The sequence below is a fragment of the Bidens hawaiensis genome, unplaced genomic scaffold (assembly GCF_021521415.1).
Source record: "Bidens hawaiensis isolate Kalapana, Puna unplaced genomic scaffold, B.hawaiensis_p1.1 tig00021362_1, whole genome shotgun sequence".
Taxonomy (NCBI): domain Eukaryota; kingdom Viridiplantae; phylum Streptophyta; class Magnoliopsida; order Asterales; family Asteraceae; genus Bidens; species Bidens hawaiensis.
In genome coordinates this window covers 1,162-18,941 of record NW_027493313.1, presented here as the reverse complement: position 1 = coordinate 18,941, position 17,780 = coordinate 1,162, and the positions used below count along the sequence as shown (strand labels likewise).

At 38.9% G+C, this 17,780-nt stretch overlaps 1 protein-coding gene across 1 annotated transcript; it reads right to left on the bottom strand.

The window, feature by feature from the left end:
• Positions 1-2,336: 2,336 nt before the first annotated feature.
• LOC143563336 (uncharacterized) lies at positions 2,337-3,116 on the bottom strand. The gene is made up of 2 exons (XM_077050900.1): positions 3,048-3,116; positions 2,337-2,891 (listed from the first exon to the last, which is right to left on the bottom strand). The coding sequence occupies exons 1-2, from the start codon at positions 3,114-3,116 to the stop codon at positions 2,337-2,339; spliced, it is 624 nt and encodes a 207-aa protein (XP_076907015.1).
• Between the last annotated feature and the right edge of the window lie 14,664 nt (positions 3,117-17,780).

The following is a 17,780-nucleotide window of genomic DNA, read 5'->3' as shown; positions in this document are numbered from 1 at the left end:
GGTCAAGGAGATAGCCACGCGGTCACCATCAAGTAAGTTTTTATTTCCGCATGTGCTTTCAATGATTATTTTCTTTTGTATCTTGAATTTTGACATATTCTATTGCTCGTAGAGACAAAAATTTGCACCAGACCATGGTGTAGTGAGCCAGGACCCGTCATCTCCTCCGCCAACAATTATCATTCTTGATGACGCTTGTAGTTCCAAGAAAAGGATCCAGAACAAGACTTCGAGGGCCGGAGACATAGGAATCACTGCATTCTCCCCCGCATTCTCCTCCGCATTTTTCTCATTCTTCTCCCCTCCATCATGCAAGTGGTGGAGGTACATCCTATACCCAATAGTCTCCAGAATCCAGGAGGTTCCACCGGCCTTCTGATTTTGACTATTATGGGATGGCCAATCCTGGTGAGGACGACCATCTGCATATGCCACGCTAGACACTAGTCCAAGGATCACGATTCACAGGTGCGAAAGTTTGTGTTGTGTTTCTCACTCACAAGATCCCGCCTCCGGAGTGTGCATTTCAACATGGTCATTCCCGCCATGATCTTGTCCGCAGTTTTAACTTTATTATGGCCAACACTGTCGCTAGCGGGTAGGAGATTTTCAGGTAGTGGATCTCCATGGGGGAGAAATTGGGTGAGATGACGAGGCAAGTGGAAGAAACGAAGATGGCTGCCGAGGACCAGTGTTTAGAGGCTAACAATGCTAAGTGGAAGCTGAAAGACGTTGAGATTGCCCTTCGAGCGGATAAGGACCGACAAATTGCTGCAACTCGGTCATGGGAAGAGGCATGCAAAAAGCAAAACGCCATTCTTGCTACTGCCCGTGAAGAGACCAAATGCAAAGAGGCAGACCTGGCTAAGGCTTTGGAAGCCAACATTGCATTGGAAAGTCAGGTTGCTGTGCAGGGTGATGTGATCAAGTCATATGATGAAGAAGCGAAGTTGCGTAAAGAGCAGGCGGAGGAGATGGAGAAACATGTGGAAGAGTTGAAGGCTGACAATATCAAGCCTGCGGAAGGGTATAATGAGTTGGAGAAGAAATCCAAGCGGGCCGAGGAGGATAAACAATGGTTGATGTCTGAGGGTCTTTCTCATGTATGTTATCTTCCTTATTTAAATTCTTTTACTACTTTGTCATAGGTACTTATTACGGTCGTCGTGTAATAGGTTATTGACCACATAAAAGACGAGCAAGAGTTGGGTGATTGTCTTTCTATGTTACTCAACATTTTTTTCTCAGGCTGGTTGCAAGGTCGGTTTTGAGGAAGGTGTTGAGTATATGAAAACCCAACGCCCGCTCAAAGAACATCCACTGCATTATCGTAACGTAGGAGTTGAATACAGCAGGAGGCTGAAAGAATTTGATGATCTTTCATTTCCACTTCAAGATGTAATCCCCAAATTCGCCGCGGATGTCAATGGTGTTCAATTGCTCAAGGAATACTTAAGTGGGTTTTCGGATGACAAACTACCAACTCCTCATACTTCTCCAAATCAAGAAACTCCCCAAGATCAAGGTCAAGGACCTCAAACTCAAGAAACACATGTCGAATAGGAATTAAGACTAATTCATCGTTTGATGACTTTGGAAAACTCATTTGTAACTTCATATATGTAATCCCTTTTGAAAGATACATGTGAACTAATTTTCCTTTTCACTTTGTTTTATCATCACAAATAATATAACTGTAATTTAGGATTTTCACATGTTTTCAACAAAGGATTCATACTTTCTAGTACATATACCAGGAATCATTTCAATGACTCGTGGGTCAATTCTGTACGCACACTAGGTATAAATTTAATGACGTCCGCTTCATTTTTGGTACGCAGGCCATGTATCAGTATAATGACACACGGGTCACTTCTGGTACTCAGGATGTATAAGTTTAATGACACACGGGTCACTTCTGGCATGCAGGCTAGGTATAAGTTTAATGACATGCAGGTCAATTTTGGCACGTAGCCCAGGTATAAGTTTAATGACACGCGGGTTACTTCTGACACTCAGGCTAGGTAAAAGTTTAATGACATGCGGGTCACTTCTGGCACTCAGTCCAGGTATAAGTTTAATGGCAAGCGGGTCATTTCTGGCACCTAGGCTAGGTATAAGTTTAATGACACGCGGGTCACTTCTAGCACGAAAACCAGGTATAACAACAACATATCATAAGTGAACAATTTCTTAACAAGAGATGGCATGCAAGCCTGTTTACAAATATAACATTTAACTTGAAGCGATACACAGATCGCCTTTTAAATATCAGTGGCATGCAAGCCAAAAAATTAATATGGATAAGTCAATCTGCCATAATGACGCGTGAACCATCATATGTAGCATTTCTTTAACTGGCCAATGTTCCATTTTCTTGGAATCTCGGTTCCATCCAGGTTTTCCAACTTGTAAGCACCTTTATATAAAACTTCTTTAATTCGATATGGTCCTTCCGAAGTTGGAGCTAGTTTGCCCAACGCCTCTTGTCCTGATGCTTCGTTATTACGGAAGACAAAATCTCCTACATGGAACTTGCAGATTTTGACTTTTGAATCATAATATTTTTGAAGCAGTCGTTCATAATTATGTTCCCGAATGAGTGCTAGCTCACGACGTTCTTCAAGGAGATTAAAATTCAAACGTAGTTTCTCCTCATTGTTGATGTCAGATAACATTCCTGCGGATGGAACTCCAATCTCCACTGGAATCTTGTCTTCAGTACCATACGTCAAACTTAAGGGCGTTTCTGAGTTGCTCGCTTTCTTTTGGGTTTTAAAGGCCCATAGTACATAAGGTAGTTCATCAACCCACCCAGTCCATTTGGTTCCAAGTATTGACTTAATCCCATCTTTGATGCTCCTATTGGCTCTTTCAACTTGGCCATTGGCCTACGGGTGAACCACTGATATGAACACTTGGTTTATTTGCAATTCTTTCAGCCACGCCTGTAACCCTCCATCCACAAATTGAGTCTCATTGCCACTGACCAATGTTTATAGGAGGCCAAAGAGGCAAATAATAAACTCACATAGGAACTTGTTTACACTTGCAGCAGTGATAGATGCAACTGGCTTAGCTTCAACCCATTTGGTGAAATAATTGATTGCCACCATTAAAAATTTGACGTGTCCTGGCCTTCTGGGAATGGTCCCATGATATCGATTTCCCAATTTTGGAATGGCCATGTGGAAGATACTGGCACCAATTCATTCTTTTGTCTTATGGTATTAGGTGTGTGTCGCTGGCATGAATCACATTTTCTAATTTCGGCTACTACGTCGGCATGCATTCCTGGCCAGTAATATCCCGCGTTCATCAACTCAGCCACCACCATTCTAGGACCCGCGTGTAGGCCGCATACTCCTTCGTGAATTCCTCTTATCAGATAGTTGGCGTCTTCCGCATAAACACATCTGAGAAGCGGGCCTAAGAATGATCGACGGTAAAGTACCCCATCTTGCAATTGATAGTTTAATGCCTTGTGTCGAATAGTTTGAGCTGCTGACTTTCCTTCCGGGAGTATCCCGTATGACAAATATGCAATACATAGAGTCATCCCTGAATCAACTCCCGTCTGTATAACTAACACCTGGTGTTGCGGGATCGATGGGCAGTCCAAAACTTCAATGCGGATGTCTTTAGCAAAGTGTTCAAAGTTTGTAGAAGCCAATTTGCTTAGAGCATCAGCAGATTTGTTTTCACTTCCTTTTATGTGAATGACTTTACAATATGTGAACTAACGTATAAGTTCCTTCGCTTGAGACAAGTAAGAGGCCATTGCTTCATTTTTAGCTTCAGAAGACCCGTTAGTTTATCCCGCAATTAACATTGAATCAACACGCGCTTCCAAATGTTGTACACTAAGTTTCTTGGCAATCCGCGATCCTGCCAGGAATGCTTCATATTCTTCTTAGTTGTTAGTACTTTTGAAATCTAACTTAATAGCATAAGTGAACTCGTGACCTTTTGGATTGACCAACCTAAGACCCTCTCCAGAACCTTCACCACTTGATGCACCATCTGTGAACAATGACCACACATGATCTTGTTCCGGTGGTGTAGGGATTTGTTGTTCAATCAAACACTTTTTTTCTTTGTTCTTTGGAACCTCTGTGACAAAATCTTCTAAGACTTGTCCCTTGATTGCGGGTCATGGTTTTTACTCAATTGCATGTTTCCCTAACTCTATGGCCCATTTTTCCAATCTTCCGGATAATTCAGGTTTGCTCAGAACACTCTTTAATTTATACCTTGTCAAAACATTGATCGGGTGTCCTTGTTTCAATATCTGTCAATGTTCTGATGACATAATAAATTGGTGTTTTGATAGTTTTCCTATTGGTTAACAATACTGCTTTAATGGCTATATCCGACACTGAAAGGTACAAGGTTAGTGGTTCCCCCACTTGTGGTGCGGATAATGTAGGCAACTCCATTAAACATTTTTTGACTTCAAAAAACGTTTGCTCAGCTTCCGCAGTCCATTAAAAATGTGCTTTTTTCAAACATTTTTTTAATTTTGATACAAAAGGAAAAGATTTAGCCGCATGATTGGCTAGAAATCTATTTAGGGCCACCAACCTTCCATTCAAAGTTTTCACTTCCTTGAGGGAAGAGGGGGAAGGCATGCGGGCGATTTCTTGGACTTTGTCTGGGTTAGCTTTGAAACCCGCACTTGTAACTTTCACGCCCAAAAAATTGCTTTTTTCCATCCCAAATGAACATTTGCTAGGATTAAGTTTCATGTTAATCTTTCTCAAAGTGTTGAATGTTTCTTCAATATCACACAACACTTTTACTACCAAATCATCCATATAAACCTCCAAGTTGTGCCCAATTTGCTCTTTAAAGGCTTCATCCATCAGCCGCGGGTATGTTGCACCCACATTTTTCAACCCAAAAGACATCATTTTATAACAAAATGTGCCTTGGTATGTGCGAAATGCAGTTTTATCCTTATATCCAGCTGTCATGCGGATCTGATGATAACCCTTGTAAGCATTAAAAAAACACTTAAATCTAAACGGTGCAACATCGTCGACTTTCAGATCAATTTCTGGCAAAGGATAACAATCCTTTGGGCATGCCTTGTTTAAATCTTTAAAGTCAATACACATTCACCATGTCCCATTACTTTTGGGAACGATAACCGGATTCGCTACTCATGTTTGGTAACGTATTTCTCTGATGATCCCGACATGGAGAAAGTCTTGAACTTGCTCATTCATTGCCTTTGTTTGTTCAGCACCTGTCTTCTGCTTCTTTTGGACAATTGGAGTAAATGCTATATTGACCCACAATTTATGTTATACAGCTTCTCTTGGAACGCCAGTCATGTCTGCGGGTTGCCATGAAAAAACGTCCAAGTTTTTCACTAAAAGCAACTTCAAAAATGTCCTCACTATTTCAGAAATAGTGGAACCAAATGTAATTGTTTTTTCCAGAAATTTTGGATTCATCGCTCATTTCTCCTGCTCAATTCTTTCCACCGTTTTTGGAATTTTACTTGGTTTCGAACTTTATGTTGTAAAGCAATGTTTGTTAACACAGTTGATTGATACGCCTGTGCGGGTTGGGACTCCAACCGCACCATGAGCCGTGGATTGATTAGCATTGAAGTCACCAATTTCCTCTCTTCCCAAATTTATATCATGTTTTGACTTGGCTAGCAAGACCAAAAATTCTGCATCTTCAGTCCGCGAATAAATGCCATCACTGAGAGTAACTGATGTGCTAGAAACAGTCAATTAAATATTAACTAAATTAAACAAGTAATAAAAACTAGACCTAAGACTCAACTACACAAAACACCGGCAAGTGAACCGATCAATTGTACTAAAGCTAAGTAAGTCCGGAATATCGAACCCACAGGACTCTATAAATTACGTTAAATAACTAATTAGACTCAACTATTTATTATTAATGTTTTAAGGGGGTTTTTAAACTAATATTAAACTAAGAAATTAAATAAACAAGTAAACTAGAAACAAGCAATCGAACACAAGATCGAAACCAATAAGAGAAGAAATCTACCTAGGTAAGAATCCCATGTTTCAACAATCATCAAGCAATGGACAAATAACATGAGATGGAAACTGATTTCTAAACGTATTCATCTAACAAACCCTAAAGGACCCTCAATCGCATCAAGTAAAATCCTAAAGAATGAATATTAGATTATTAAGCAATCAGTTGGATTGATTTTTTCACAGTCATCAATTAGGGTTAATTAATAGTATCTAAAGCAAGCAATCTTACGAAACACTAAGCCCTAAATAACTTGATAAGCTAAACACGACATCATGAACAAGGATCAACAGAATAAGCAAGAATATTGTCACTAATCTATCCTAGCATGCGATTGACCAAGACACATGAACAACTCCTCACCTTACAGTTATTGGAGTTTAGCAGAACATTTAAAACCCTAACCAACTATCAACTAGCTTCTATGATCTAATAGGCCTATTCAATCACAATAATCAAAACACCAAGTAATGATTAAACATAAACCCTAAATCTAAAGAACACAATCAAGAGATAAAAGATCTATGTGAAGAAAAGTTAATAATCAATCAAGATAATAAATACTCATATGCATCATGAAAACAAAATCAAGTCTTTACTATTAAATCAACAAATCCATAATCAAAACATTAGTCCAAAGCAAGAATCAAATCGAAACATGTTCATCAAACCTAGGTAGACATAAAGTCTAGCCTAGAATCATTATTGAAATCAATTCCAAACAATAAACAAAGAAGAAAGACATGATAATGAACAAGGAATCAAAGTTAGAGCGATAAAACCCTTGGTAATTGATCCTTGAACACCCCCGTGAAAGCCTTCTCGATCCTCTTTGATTCCTAGCTTCAGAGCTCCTTCAAAACCTTGGTTTTTCTCTCAAAATCGGCTGCCAACTTCTGTATATTCGTCTAGGTTTTCAATCCTTAAGTTTATATAACGAGAAACGGGCGTGGACTTGCAAAAATTGATAGGCCGGTATGCCTAGGCGCCGCGCGACGGGCCCTTGCCTCCCCGGTCGCGGCGCGGAGTGTACCAGGGGGAGCCAACGATTTTCTTCTTCTTTTATTACTATATCTTGTTAAATCTTGATTACTCTTTTTCCTTGAACTCCAAGTAACAATAGGAACTTCTAGACCTTCTTTTCCTTAACCACCAAGCCATGATTCTATAAAGAAAACAAATCAAACAATAAGTGAAGCAATCATGTAATCATAGAATCATCGACGAATAAAACACGAACTTAACCTTCACATGATATGATAGAAAGAATTAAAGCTTAACATTCAAGACACCAAACGATTTAAAACACGATAAACATGTAATACTTGACTCAAAACCTAAATTAATAAAATATAAACGAAACACGAACTAAACCGAACTCAAAGCATTTAATAAACATAACTTTACATGGGATTCGAAATGTATAAATAGATGTATATTAGTAATGGGGAAAGAAATCACCCCTTGCGGATACATTACTTCGTACCCAAAACCTGATACCGGCGCATGAATAGGTTTCAACCTCGCCTAATCTTCTTCATTCAACTGTTCAAAATATTGTTCATACATGATATCCGATGTACTCCCTGTATCAAAGAAAACATATTGAGACCTATAATGCCTAATCAAAGCAGTGATAATTAGCGGGTGCTTCATACATGGACCCCCTTTAACCTGCGGGAACACCACTGGTCGCTCTTCCATTCCTCATAATCAAATTCTTATCTTTTGTATCCGCATATTTTTCCTCCTTGGATCATGTGGACATTTAAATCCTTAACCTGCTTTTTTGGCCGTCCAGAATTAGCTTGTGCGGATGGTTTATGGGTCTCTTGTCTTACATTTTTCAACAAATGTTCTAACTTCCTTGGCTTGATTGCTTGTTTGATCTCATTTCTTAGACTAAAACATTCATCAGTGTGATAACCAATGTCATTGTGAAACATACACTACTTATTGGGATTCAAATGAGTTCTCTTCATAAATGGTGGTGGTTTCCTAAAATTCACATTCTTTGTAGTTAAAATTTTTGAAGGAGTCTTTGTTAACGGTGTCCATCTGTTATTGTCTTGCCCCCATTTACGATCTTTATTATTTTTTTGCATCCGGTTTTTTTGAAGTTTCTGCGGATGGTTGGAGTCTGGACCAAATTGAACCCCGCGTTGGTCTTTATTCACCGGCGTATTCTTGAATTCCACCTTTGTTGTCTGTTTAGGACTTTCAGACCCTAAAGTTTTTTTTGTTCTCGCAAAGAGTTTTGCTGCAGACATAATCACATCCCAAGTTTTGGGCATTCCATCCTTTCCAGTCAAACACCTGACTAAGGCGCTGCTCCACACGTTCTTGCGGAAAGCACCACACATCATATCTTCACTAACTCCACCAATGTTCAAACTCTCCTCATTAAGCCGGGTAATGAAATATTCAACAGTATCATTGTCCCATCTAATTACATCCAAAATTTCGTAAGGATCCCGCATGTGTTTTTTCTGTTGACTGAAATGTTGTGAGAACTTGGCTACCAAATCATCCCAATTCTTGATCTAGCCATATGGTAACTTCTCGAACCACTCACGAGCAGCTCCCGTCAATGTTAAAGCAAACATGTGACACCAGTAGGGCAGAGTCTAACCAATGACTCCTCCTACTGCAGTGAATTTGAGCAGATGATCACTTGGGTCCATCATTCCATTATACTTCCCTAAATTAGTAGGAATTTTTACATTAACAAGAAATGGGGCTGTAGCAATGCACGGGACAAACTTTGACTTATCCTCAAATGTTGTGGGACGATAAGACTTTGTGAAATCTTCTTCCACATCGCTACAGTACTCAGTATGCCTGACCATCTCACGCGGGCGGCTAGTCTCTTCCCTTCCATAAACCTAACTGTCATCGCTAAAGTAACTAGCCTCATCACGGTATGTAGGATCTCTCCTACTTCTAGAAGCATGACTATGATCATACTCAGTTTTGTGGGAAGATCCCCACATAACTGGACGACCTCTATCACGATTTCTCTCCTCCATCTCTTTGTCAGAAAATACCTCAGTTGTGACACTCTCTCTCATCTAAATCCGTCTAACTGTTGAAGGAGGAGATGGAGATCTGGATGGAACATCTTCATACGTCAGCGTTCGTGCACGGATTCTTTCCTCCAGTAACATATGTTCGTATTCAGCTACAACCTTCTCTTGATGTAGCTACAACCATTCCTCCGGAGATTGGAATTTCTTAGATTTGAGAGCTTGAGGGTGAGATCTCGTCGGAGCAGAATTTCCAGATCTGGTTAAATCCGACGTACCTCAGCCGTCACACGTCCCAAATCACCAGGAGTAGACCCCGTGGGTACCCCAGAACACTTCGCCATCACCGGAGTTTCCATCAGACTTTGCTAATACTTACTCATACCACCCAAACAATCAATAAACTTCGAGTTCTAGCAAAACCTCTGATGGCGCCAATGAAGAAACACTTATCTAAAACTGGATAGACTAGACCGATTGTTCCACAGAATACGAGTTAAATAATGAATAACACAATAATACAAACAAAGTTCAACAAGTCCAGTGAAGGAAACCTACAAAACAAAACACATTGAGATCGTTACGGGAAGGACAAGAGGGGGGTCTTCCTGTAACCACCCTCCGGTGTGAGAATAAGTACAATTCTTAGTGAGATAAAGTACTTTGAGTGATTAATGTAATATGTGAAGTGTGAATGCCTACCTCATGATGATGGAGAGGGTATTTATAGCTGGTAGTTAGGGGGAATATTATTGATACAACTGTCCTCTTCTAGAAGATGCTCTTTGTAACAAACTGGACACGTGTCTGCACATTATTCCCTAATTGATTGTTACATCACGTGCTTTTCAAGAAAGAATCTTCACGTAAATCTTCTATAAGGAAGTTGGTTACAACTGATTTGCTTACGTCAATATTCTGTCATCTCGCGCATAAAGGGAACATCATGCGGATGACTTCTGACGGAATCCTAAATGGCCCGCTGATAGTCTCTGGAGTTTTTCCTCAGTCTTCCTTTGACTAGTTATGCGGGTGATGGGAATGTTCAGCGGGTGACTTTTGAGAATGTTAGGCCCTGTTACCCGGTGCCCTACTTTGGACGTTGGATTTACTCATCAACGCAGTTCATAATATCAGAGTTAATAAAAACATTCGTGGAATATTTAAAACATTCAAACCATTACATTACATAACCATCCTTTCTTGTCTTAACGAGCATTCAAATTACTTAAACATAAAACATTGTCTATAAAATAACATAATATTTCTTGAGATGCCAGCTTCTTCAAGTTCATGCCATGTGCTTCGTCTTATGCAAGCTGCCTCAATCTACTCACCTGCGTGCATACTAAAAGTCAGCTATGCTGAGTGAGTTCTAGTTAATCATACAACATACAATCTGTTCTCATACTTGCACACGTGCCCGAAGGGGTGTACATTATTCATAATTACTCTTCATATATAACTATCCATCCTATTTAAAGAGCCTTCCGCCCTATAACCTCACATATATTATAAGGGTCAGGTCCCTAACATCACATATATTATAAAGGGCATGGTTCCTATCCTCACAGATATTATTAGGGTCTGGTCCCTACCATCACAGATATTATTAGGGTCTGGTCCCTTTGTTTCATGCAACTGTACCGTACCTGTTCTTACAAACTTTCCTTGACAATACGTGCAATCTCCGAAGAGTGTTCACGTACCATCAACATATCATACATACATTATGCATACATCATATATATTCATACATACATCATATCTTACATCGTATCTATCAATCATATCTTTAGCTACCACATGACGACACAGTCAATATCCGAAGATCGTTAACGCACCGTCAAGCAATCATCATACATAAATCATACAAGGCATACACTTACCACTTAAGGTAAGTGTATTAACTATCACATCGAGTATGCACACAGCCCCGAAAACATAACAAGGAAGTGGGGCTAGAAACTCACCTCAATGCGGTTGCGTTCACCATTTACGGTTATTCCCCTCCTTAGTTGTGCACGACTAACTATATAACAATTACGCGTATTAATTACTATCACTATCCATATCGTATTTCTAGTCCAATTATAACCCTAAACGAACGGGGTCCGGGGTGGACGCCCCTGGCGCGGGGTCTAGGGGCGGTAGCCCCTAGCAGGGTCCAAGGGGCAGAGCCCCTGACTGGGGTCGAGCTAATTCGTTGAGTAACGAACCAGACCATGTTGAGATAACGAAAAATTTTATTTCCATTAACTGTCTTAACACATTTTCCATTAGAATTTTAAATTATTTTCTAATTTGCTAACTCATTTGCCTTAACGAATTAAGCCTAATTCGTTAACTAATTCGTTATCTCAACATGGTCTGGTTCGTTACTTGGTTCTTAACAAATTGGGTTCATAACGAGCTGGTCCTTATAACGAATTGAACCCTATAACGAACTGGACTTCTTAACGAATCAGTTCATAGCGAACCAGTCCATATAACGAGATAGTCCATATAATTCGTTATCTCTTCTAATGAACTGGCTATAACGAATCAAGGGTGATTCGTTATCTTTTCCGCTTAACGAATTGAACACTAACTGAAGCTAGTTCGCTATGTTTTCTATAACGAATTACATGGTGAATCACCCCGAATTCGTTAACTCCCCGTTAACGAATTAGGGTTAGGTCAGAATGTCAGGGAACATTCCGTGACATCCTTACCTCGTACACCTTTTCCGGCGCCGTCGCCCGAAAAACGCGGTTTCGCCGGAAAAACAAGTTTTGACTTATTTTTCACCGTTTTTCACCCCGTTCGATCCAGATCTGAGCTAGGGTGATCCCTAAGCTCATCTTAGGTTCGGTTTATACCCGAATCCACCCGAATCTCGTGACTTAAATGGTTTAACGGTGTCGGTTCGTCGTTTCGTTACTATATCTAACGGTTTAAGCTCATACAATATCATACTATCATTACCTTAGGTCGGAATCGGTTCTTCTTCTATCTTTCGGCTAGAGAGAGAAACTAGAGAGAGAAAGATTAAGTGTGTGTTTTGGGAGGTGTATGGAATATGTGTGAAATGAAATTAAATGGGTATTGATGACTTATATAATTTTAGATCATGGGCTTAAGCCCATGGTCTTTTCCTCTTTCCTTCATAACCCAAGTCCATAACCCAATTCCATTTAACCCAACACTAGCCCGATTCATAATAACTCATACTTTCGTTTATTAATCGAAACCTGAAAACGAGATGTTACAGAGGAAGCCCTAGATGACCCGTGGTTGACCTTATATGGGTATTTGGATCTTTTCACTACCCTACCTCTATACATGCGGTTATGGCTATGATCAGTTGTTCACGAATGCCCTTCGAAGGTCCATAGAATCCTTAGTAATCATTCGTATGCATGAACAGGTTCCAGGCATTCTAGTACTTGTTCTATTTTTCGGTGTGTAGCTCTTGTTTACTCGTGTGCTTCATTAAGGTGAGTTCTAGATGTTCTTTTTTTTTTTTGTATATACTTTTTATCGTTTTGGGCTGTTGTGCATGACTACACGAAAGTTTATGGAAATGTTATAATTATAGGTATTGGTATGTAAATGATTTGATAGATCTTTTGACGAAGTAATGCCTAAAATATTTGTTCAGTTTATCCAAGATTTCAAAAATATTGCATACAAAAATAATCAGATTATTTCAAAATTTAAAAGTAATTAAATCTTAATCAAAATCGGAAATAACTCTTTTAATCCTTCGATTCATCCAAAATAAGGATGACTCTTCGATTTTATGATGAACGTGAAGAACATCTTCGAATAACCTTTAGGCAATTTTCTCTTGAATCAAAATCTTAAAACATAAAGATTAATGATTTCGAAAATATCAGTATAGTTAATTGATTTTAAATAGTTGTTAAACACTTTATAAGTTGTCTTCGTAATTAAACACGAAAACATAACACGAAAATTAGGGGTTTTGATCATAGTTCATGCCTTCCGATTTTAATTCCAGATTCTATGACAAACATGAAGAACTGATTAATCAACATCGCTCTGATACCACATGCTGGCCAGTTCTTCATGATAATAATAGAAAACATGATAAATATTAAACCTATTACAGTAGAGAGAAAAGCAATAGTAGCAAAATATAATTCAGAGTTTCCGACGACATGATTGTCTGCATGATCAAGTTCCACTTTAAGATGCATAGTTAAGGATGCGGTTTATGGTTTATTGATGAAACTGATTATGATTATGAAGAGAGAGGGCATGAAAATAGATTTATGATGTTAATTTTATTTCTTTTTTATATACACCCAATATAAGAAATCCTTTATTAGCTAGTATAGTTCATCAACAATTACCAAATTAATATATAATAATGTATAATTTAATTATTTTAATATAATATTATATAAGTGATAATGATAGCCATATAAATATACAATATTTTATTTGTTCTTACAATGCCTTTTTAATGTTTATGACTATATGTTATTTTTTAAAATTTTAAGGATTTTGCCAGTCTTCACGAAAAGAACGTTTTCAATGAATGAAATGATTTGACACAAACAAAGGAAGTGGGATATTTTGGCTTAAAGATATTGTTATTTCAGGTATTTAAAATTAATGGTTTAAAGAGAGAAATGTAAATTGATAAGTTAAAAGGAAATGGTAAGTGTTCAAAGTCTTGCATGTAAGTACTTGAATATAATTGACGTACACAAGCTTATGGCAGCGTCGTGGCCGAGTCATGACAATTAAACCATTCTCAGGGGGGGGGGGGGGGGGTTTCGAATCCCCTCCACAGTGCCATGTCAGCGTAATGTAAGCAACGGGGCATCGAAGCTCCAACCAATAATGCTTCGCTATGGTTTAATACCCCAAGGGCACCCATTTATATATGTATATATGTATGTATGTATGTATGTATGTATGTATGTATGTATGTATGTATGTATGTGTGTGTGTGTGAGAGATGAAGAGAGTTGTTGGAGTGGGGGGGCCTCTTAATTTCTTCTTATGCGTCGCCCGTTCCAACCACCGGAATCACATTGCCCCACCACCAAGGGCGCCCTTGGTGGTGTTGAGCGCCCAACGGTGCCGACCATCTCACCTAACGCCGCCCCATAGTGAGGGGTCTTATAAGATGAACAAGGGGCCTTTATGGTATGTCAATAGATGGTTGTAAAATGTGCCTGATGAGAGTGGTGTGTAAGGCCCCGTTACCGGTAGCCCTACTTTAACGTTGGATTTACTCATAAACACAGTTCATAATATCAGAGTTAATAAAAACATTCACGGAATAATATAAAAGTCAACCATTCATTACAAACATCCATAACTTGTCTTTCAAAAACATAACATAAAGCATATTAATTCAAACATCACGACATATCTCCAGATGCCAGCCTCTTCGGATCCTGCCATGTGTCTTCCTCAAGCCAACTGCCTCAGTCGATTAGCCTGCGTGCATACTAAAAGTCAGCTACGCTGAGTGAGTTCTAGTTAATCATACAATACATTCACATACTAGCATATGCACCCGGAGGTACATACCTTCATATCTTCTTACACACTTACTTACGTACGTACTTTCATTCTTTCTTTCATACTTACTTATATACTTTCATTCATACGTATACGTTTTAGAGAGCATTCCGCCCTATAACCTTCTCCGATATTATTAGGGTCGGTTCCCTACATTCGCCGATATTATTAGGGTCGGTCCCCTACATTGGCTGATACTATTAGGGTCGGTTCCCTACATTCGCGCTACTATAACATACCTGTCATTTACATACTTTCCCTGACGATATGTGCAATCTCCGAAGAGCGTTCACGTACCATCAACATTTCATACATATATTGTTCATACATCATACATATTCATACATGAGTCATTCATACATCATACATATCAATCATACCTTTAACTAAAACTTGACGGCACATGCAATATCCGAAGATCGTTCACGCACCGTCAAGCAATCGTCATATATAAATCATACAAGGCATACACTTACCACCTAAGGTAAGTGTATTGACTATCACATCGAGTATGCACACAGCCCCGAAAACATATCAAGGAAGTGGGGCTAGAAACTCACCTCAAGGCGGTTGCGTTCACCGTTTACGGTTATTCCCTTCTTTAGCTGTACACGACTAACTGTGTAATAATCATATGTATCAATAACTATCACTACACATATCGTCTTTCTAGTTTAATTATTACCCTCGACGAACGGGGGTCCGGGGGTAGCGCCCCTGGCAGCGGGGTTCTATGGGCGGTAGCCCCTAGCGGGGTCCAAGGGGCAGAGCCCCTGGCTGGGGTAACACATTTTCCATTAGGATTTTGAATCATTAAATAATTCGCTACTTAAAAGTCCAAGGGCTTCTTTGTAATTAAATCATTCTTTTCAAGTCCAGGGACTGTTCTGTCACTTATTAAACTTCTAATTCGTTATTCAGTCCTTAACGAATGGGAGTTCATAGCGAATTAACTATTATAACGAATCTGGCTTTGTAACTTATCAAGCATTATAACGAACTGGTCCATATAGCGAATTGAACCTTAACGAACTGATCCTTAACGAATTGGTCTATGCAATGAATTGGACCTTCCATTTCGTTATCCTTTAACTACAGCGAATCAAGGGTAATTCGCTATATTTTCCTTTAACGAACTGAAGTTACTTCGTTATATTCCCGTGGACGAATTAGCTAGCGAATTACTTCTAATTCGTTAGTTAATCAGTAACGAACTAGGGTTAGGTCAGGGAATGTCAGAACATTCCCTGACATTCCTATTACCTCGTATTAACTTTTCTGGCGCCGCCGCCGGAAAGCTGCAGGAAAAACGCGAACACGTCGGAAAAACGAGTTTTAGTTCGTTTTTCACCGTTTTTCGTCCCGTTCGATCCAGATCTGAGCTAGGGTGATCCCTAAGCTCATCATAGGTTCGGTTTACCCGATTCCACGGATCTCGGGACTTAAACGGTTTAATGGTGTCGGCTCGTCCTTTCATAACTATATCTAACGGTTTAAGCTCATACAATATAAAAACTATCATTACCTCGGGTCGGGGCTCGGATTCTTTCTTGGTTTCGGTCTAGAGAGAGAGAGAGACTAGAGAGAGAGCTTAAGTGTGTGTTTTGGGAGGTGTATGGAATGTGTGAAATGAATGATTAAAGGTCATTTAATGACTTATATAATTATGGATCATGGGCTTAAGCCCATGGTCCCTTTCCTCTTTCTTTCATAGCCCAAGTCCATAACCCATATCCATTTAACCCAACACTAGCCCGACTCATAATAACTTGTATTTTAATTTATTAACCGAAACCCGAAAAACGGGATGTTACATGGTGACAATCACCCAAGGGGTTACGTGGTCCCTAAGTATATACATTATATGTTGTGAGCAACGACGACGATACATAACGAGTGACTCCAATATTTGGTATGTATATTATGGGCTAGGCTGACCCCCCCCCCCCCCCCGTTATGCTTTGTGGTGAGAAATGACGACGATACGTAATGGCTGACTCCCACACTATGTTATGTAGCTCTTAGACACTTACATGCATGGCTTGATGAAGTTACAATTGTACTTGCGCAATGCTTTTGAATGTGCACAATGTTTCTAATTGTTTATGAAAATTAGAACTCACTCATAACACTAACCTTTTGCATGCATATAAGATAGATTTTAGGTTAGGTGTTTGAATGAGGACTCTTGAAGGCTTAAGAAGTTACTCGTGTCGACACTAACATTTATTTTTACACCGTTCATTAGAAAATATAATTTAATCTATTTTCTTATTTAAACTATGATTGTTGAACGTTTTCTGTTGCAACAATTTCTATATATTCAGTAGTGACTGATATGGTTATGAATTGGTAACGATAAGGCCTCACTACTTGGGGTCTTACATTAAGTGAGTCAAATATCGCATTTAATAAAGCAAATCTAACAATCATGATTTGCATTACTATAAAGGTTACATTTATCTGGTTTGTAAACGTCTCCTAGCTCAAAACTCTTCGTAAAACTTGACAACTAACAAAAGAATTCCCCCTCTCTAGACCCTACATCTCTTATAAGGCTGAGTCCTCAGTTAACCTCGTCTTATCGTTAACTTAAGGTCTGTAAAACACATTTTAACTTGAGAATGTCTCTCTCTTAATAGAATGAATAATGTGCACGCACACGTTCTAAACTCACTCTAAATTAACATTCATATCCATCACAAAACTAAAACCCTCGTACATAAAAAAATCACTTTTACTACACACACATATCGCTAGGAAACAACCCTTTGATGGGAACGCCTAAATATAATTAATCAACAAACATATTTTCTTGTACATAAATATGTAAATGAAAATCTCTTTATTCTAATAAAGTAAAATAACTGTGAACACTTTTTATCTTTTGGTTAATTCTCACAATTTTTTCTCTCCAAAACTAATATCTTAATTAATCCTAATATATGTAATAGATAAATAATTATTCACCTTCCTTTTACACTTTATCTTTAAATATTGTTAAAGCAATACAATGTGGACACATGGCCTTCTTCTAGGCTGTCCACATGTGCAATCCAGTCACCATATTTCCATTCTCATGTGCTCTAATATTCTGCCATGTGTCATGTTGACCAAACACCAAAAAACTTATTTAAACCTTAATGTTTCCACCAAAATCATTTTAATCTCTCTCTC

Coding starts and splice junctions, on each gene's coding strand:
- LOC143563336 (XM_077050900.1), bottom strand. CDS start 3,116: ATGGTGGCAATCAATTATTTCACCAAATGGGTTGAAGCTAAGCCAGTT. Junction 2,892..3,047: donor CATCTATCACTGCTGCAAGT/GTAAACAAGTTC, acceptor GTTCACCCGTAG/GCCAATGGCCAAGTTGAAAG.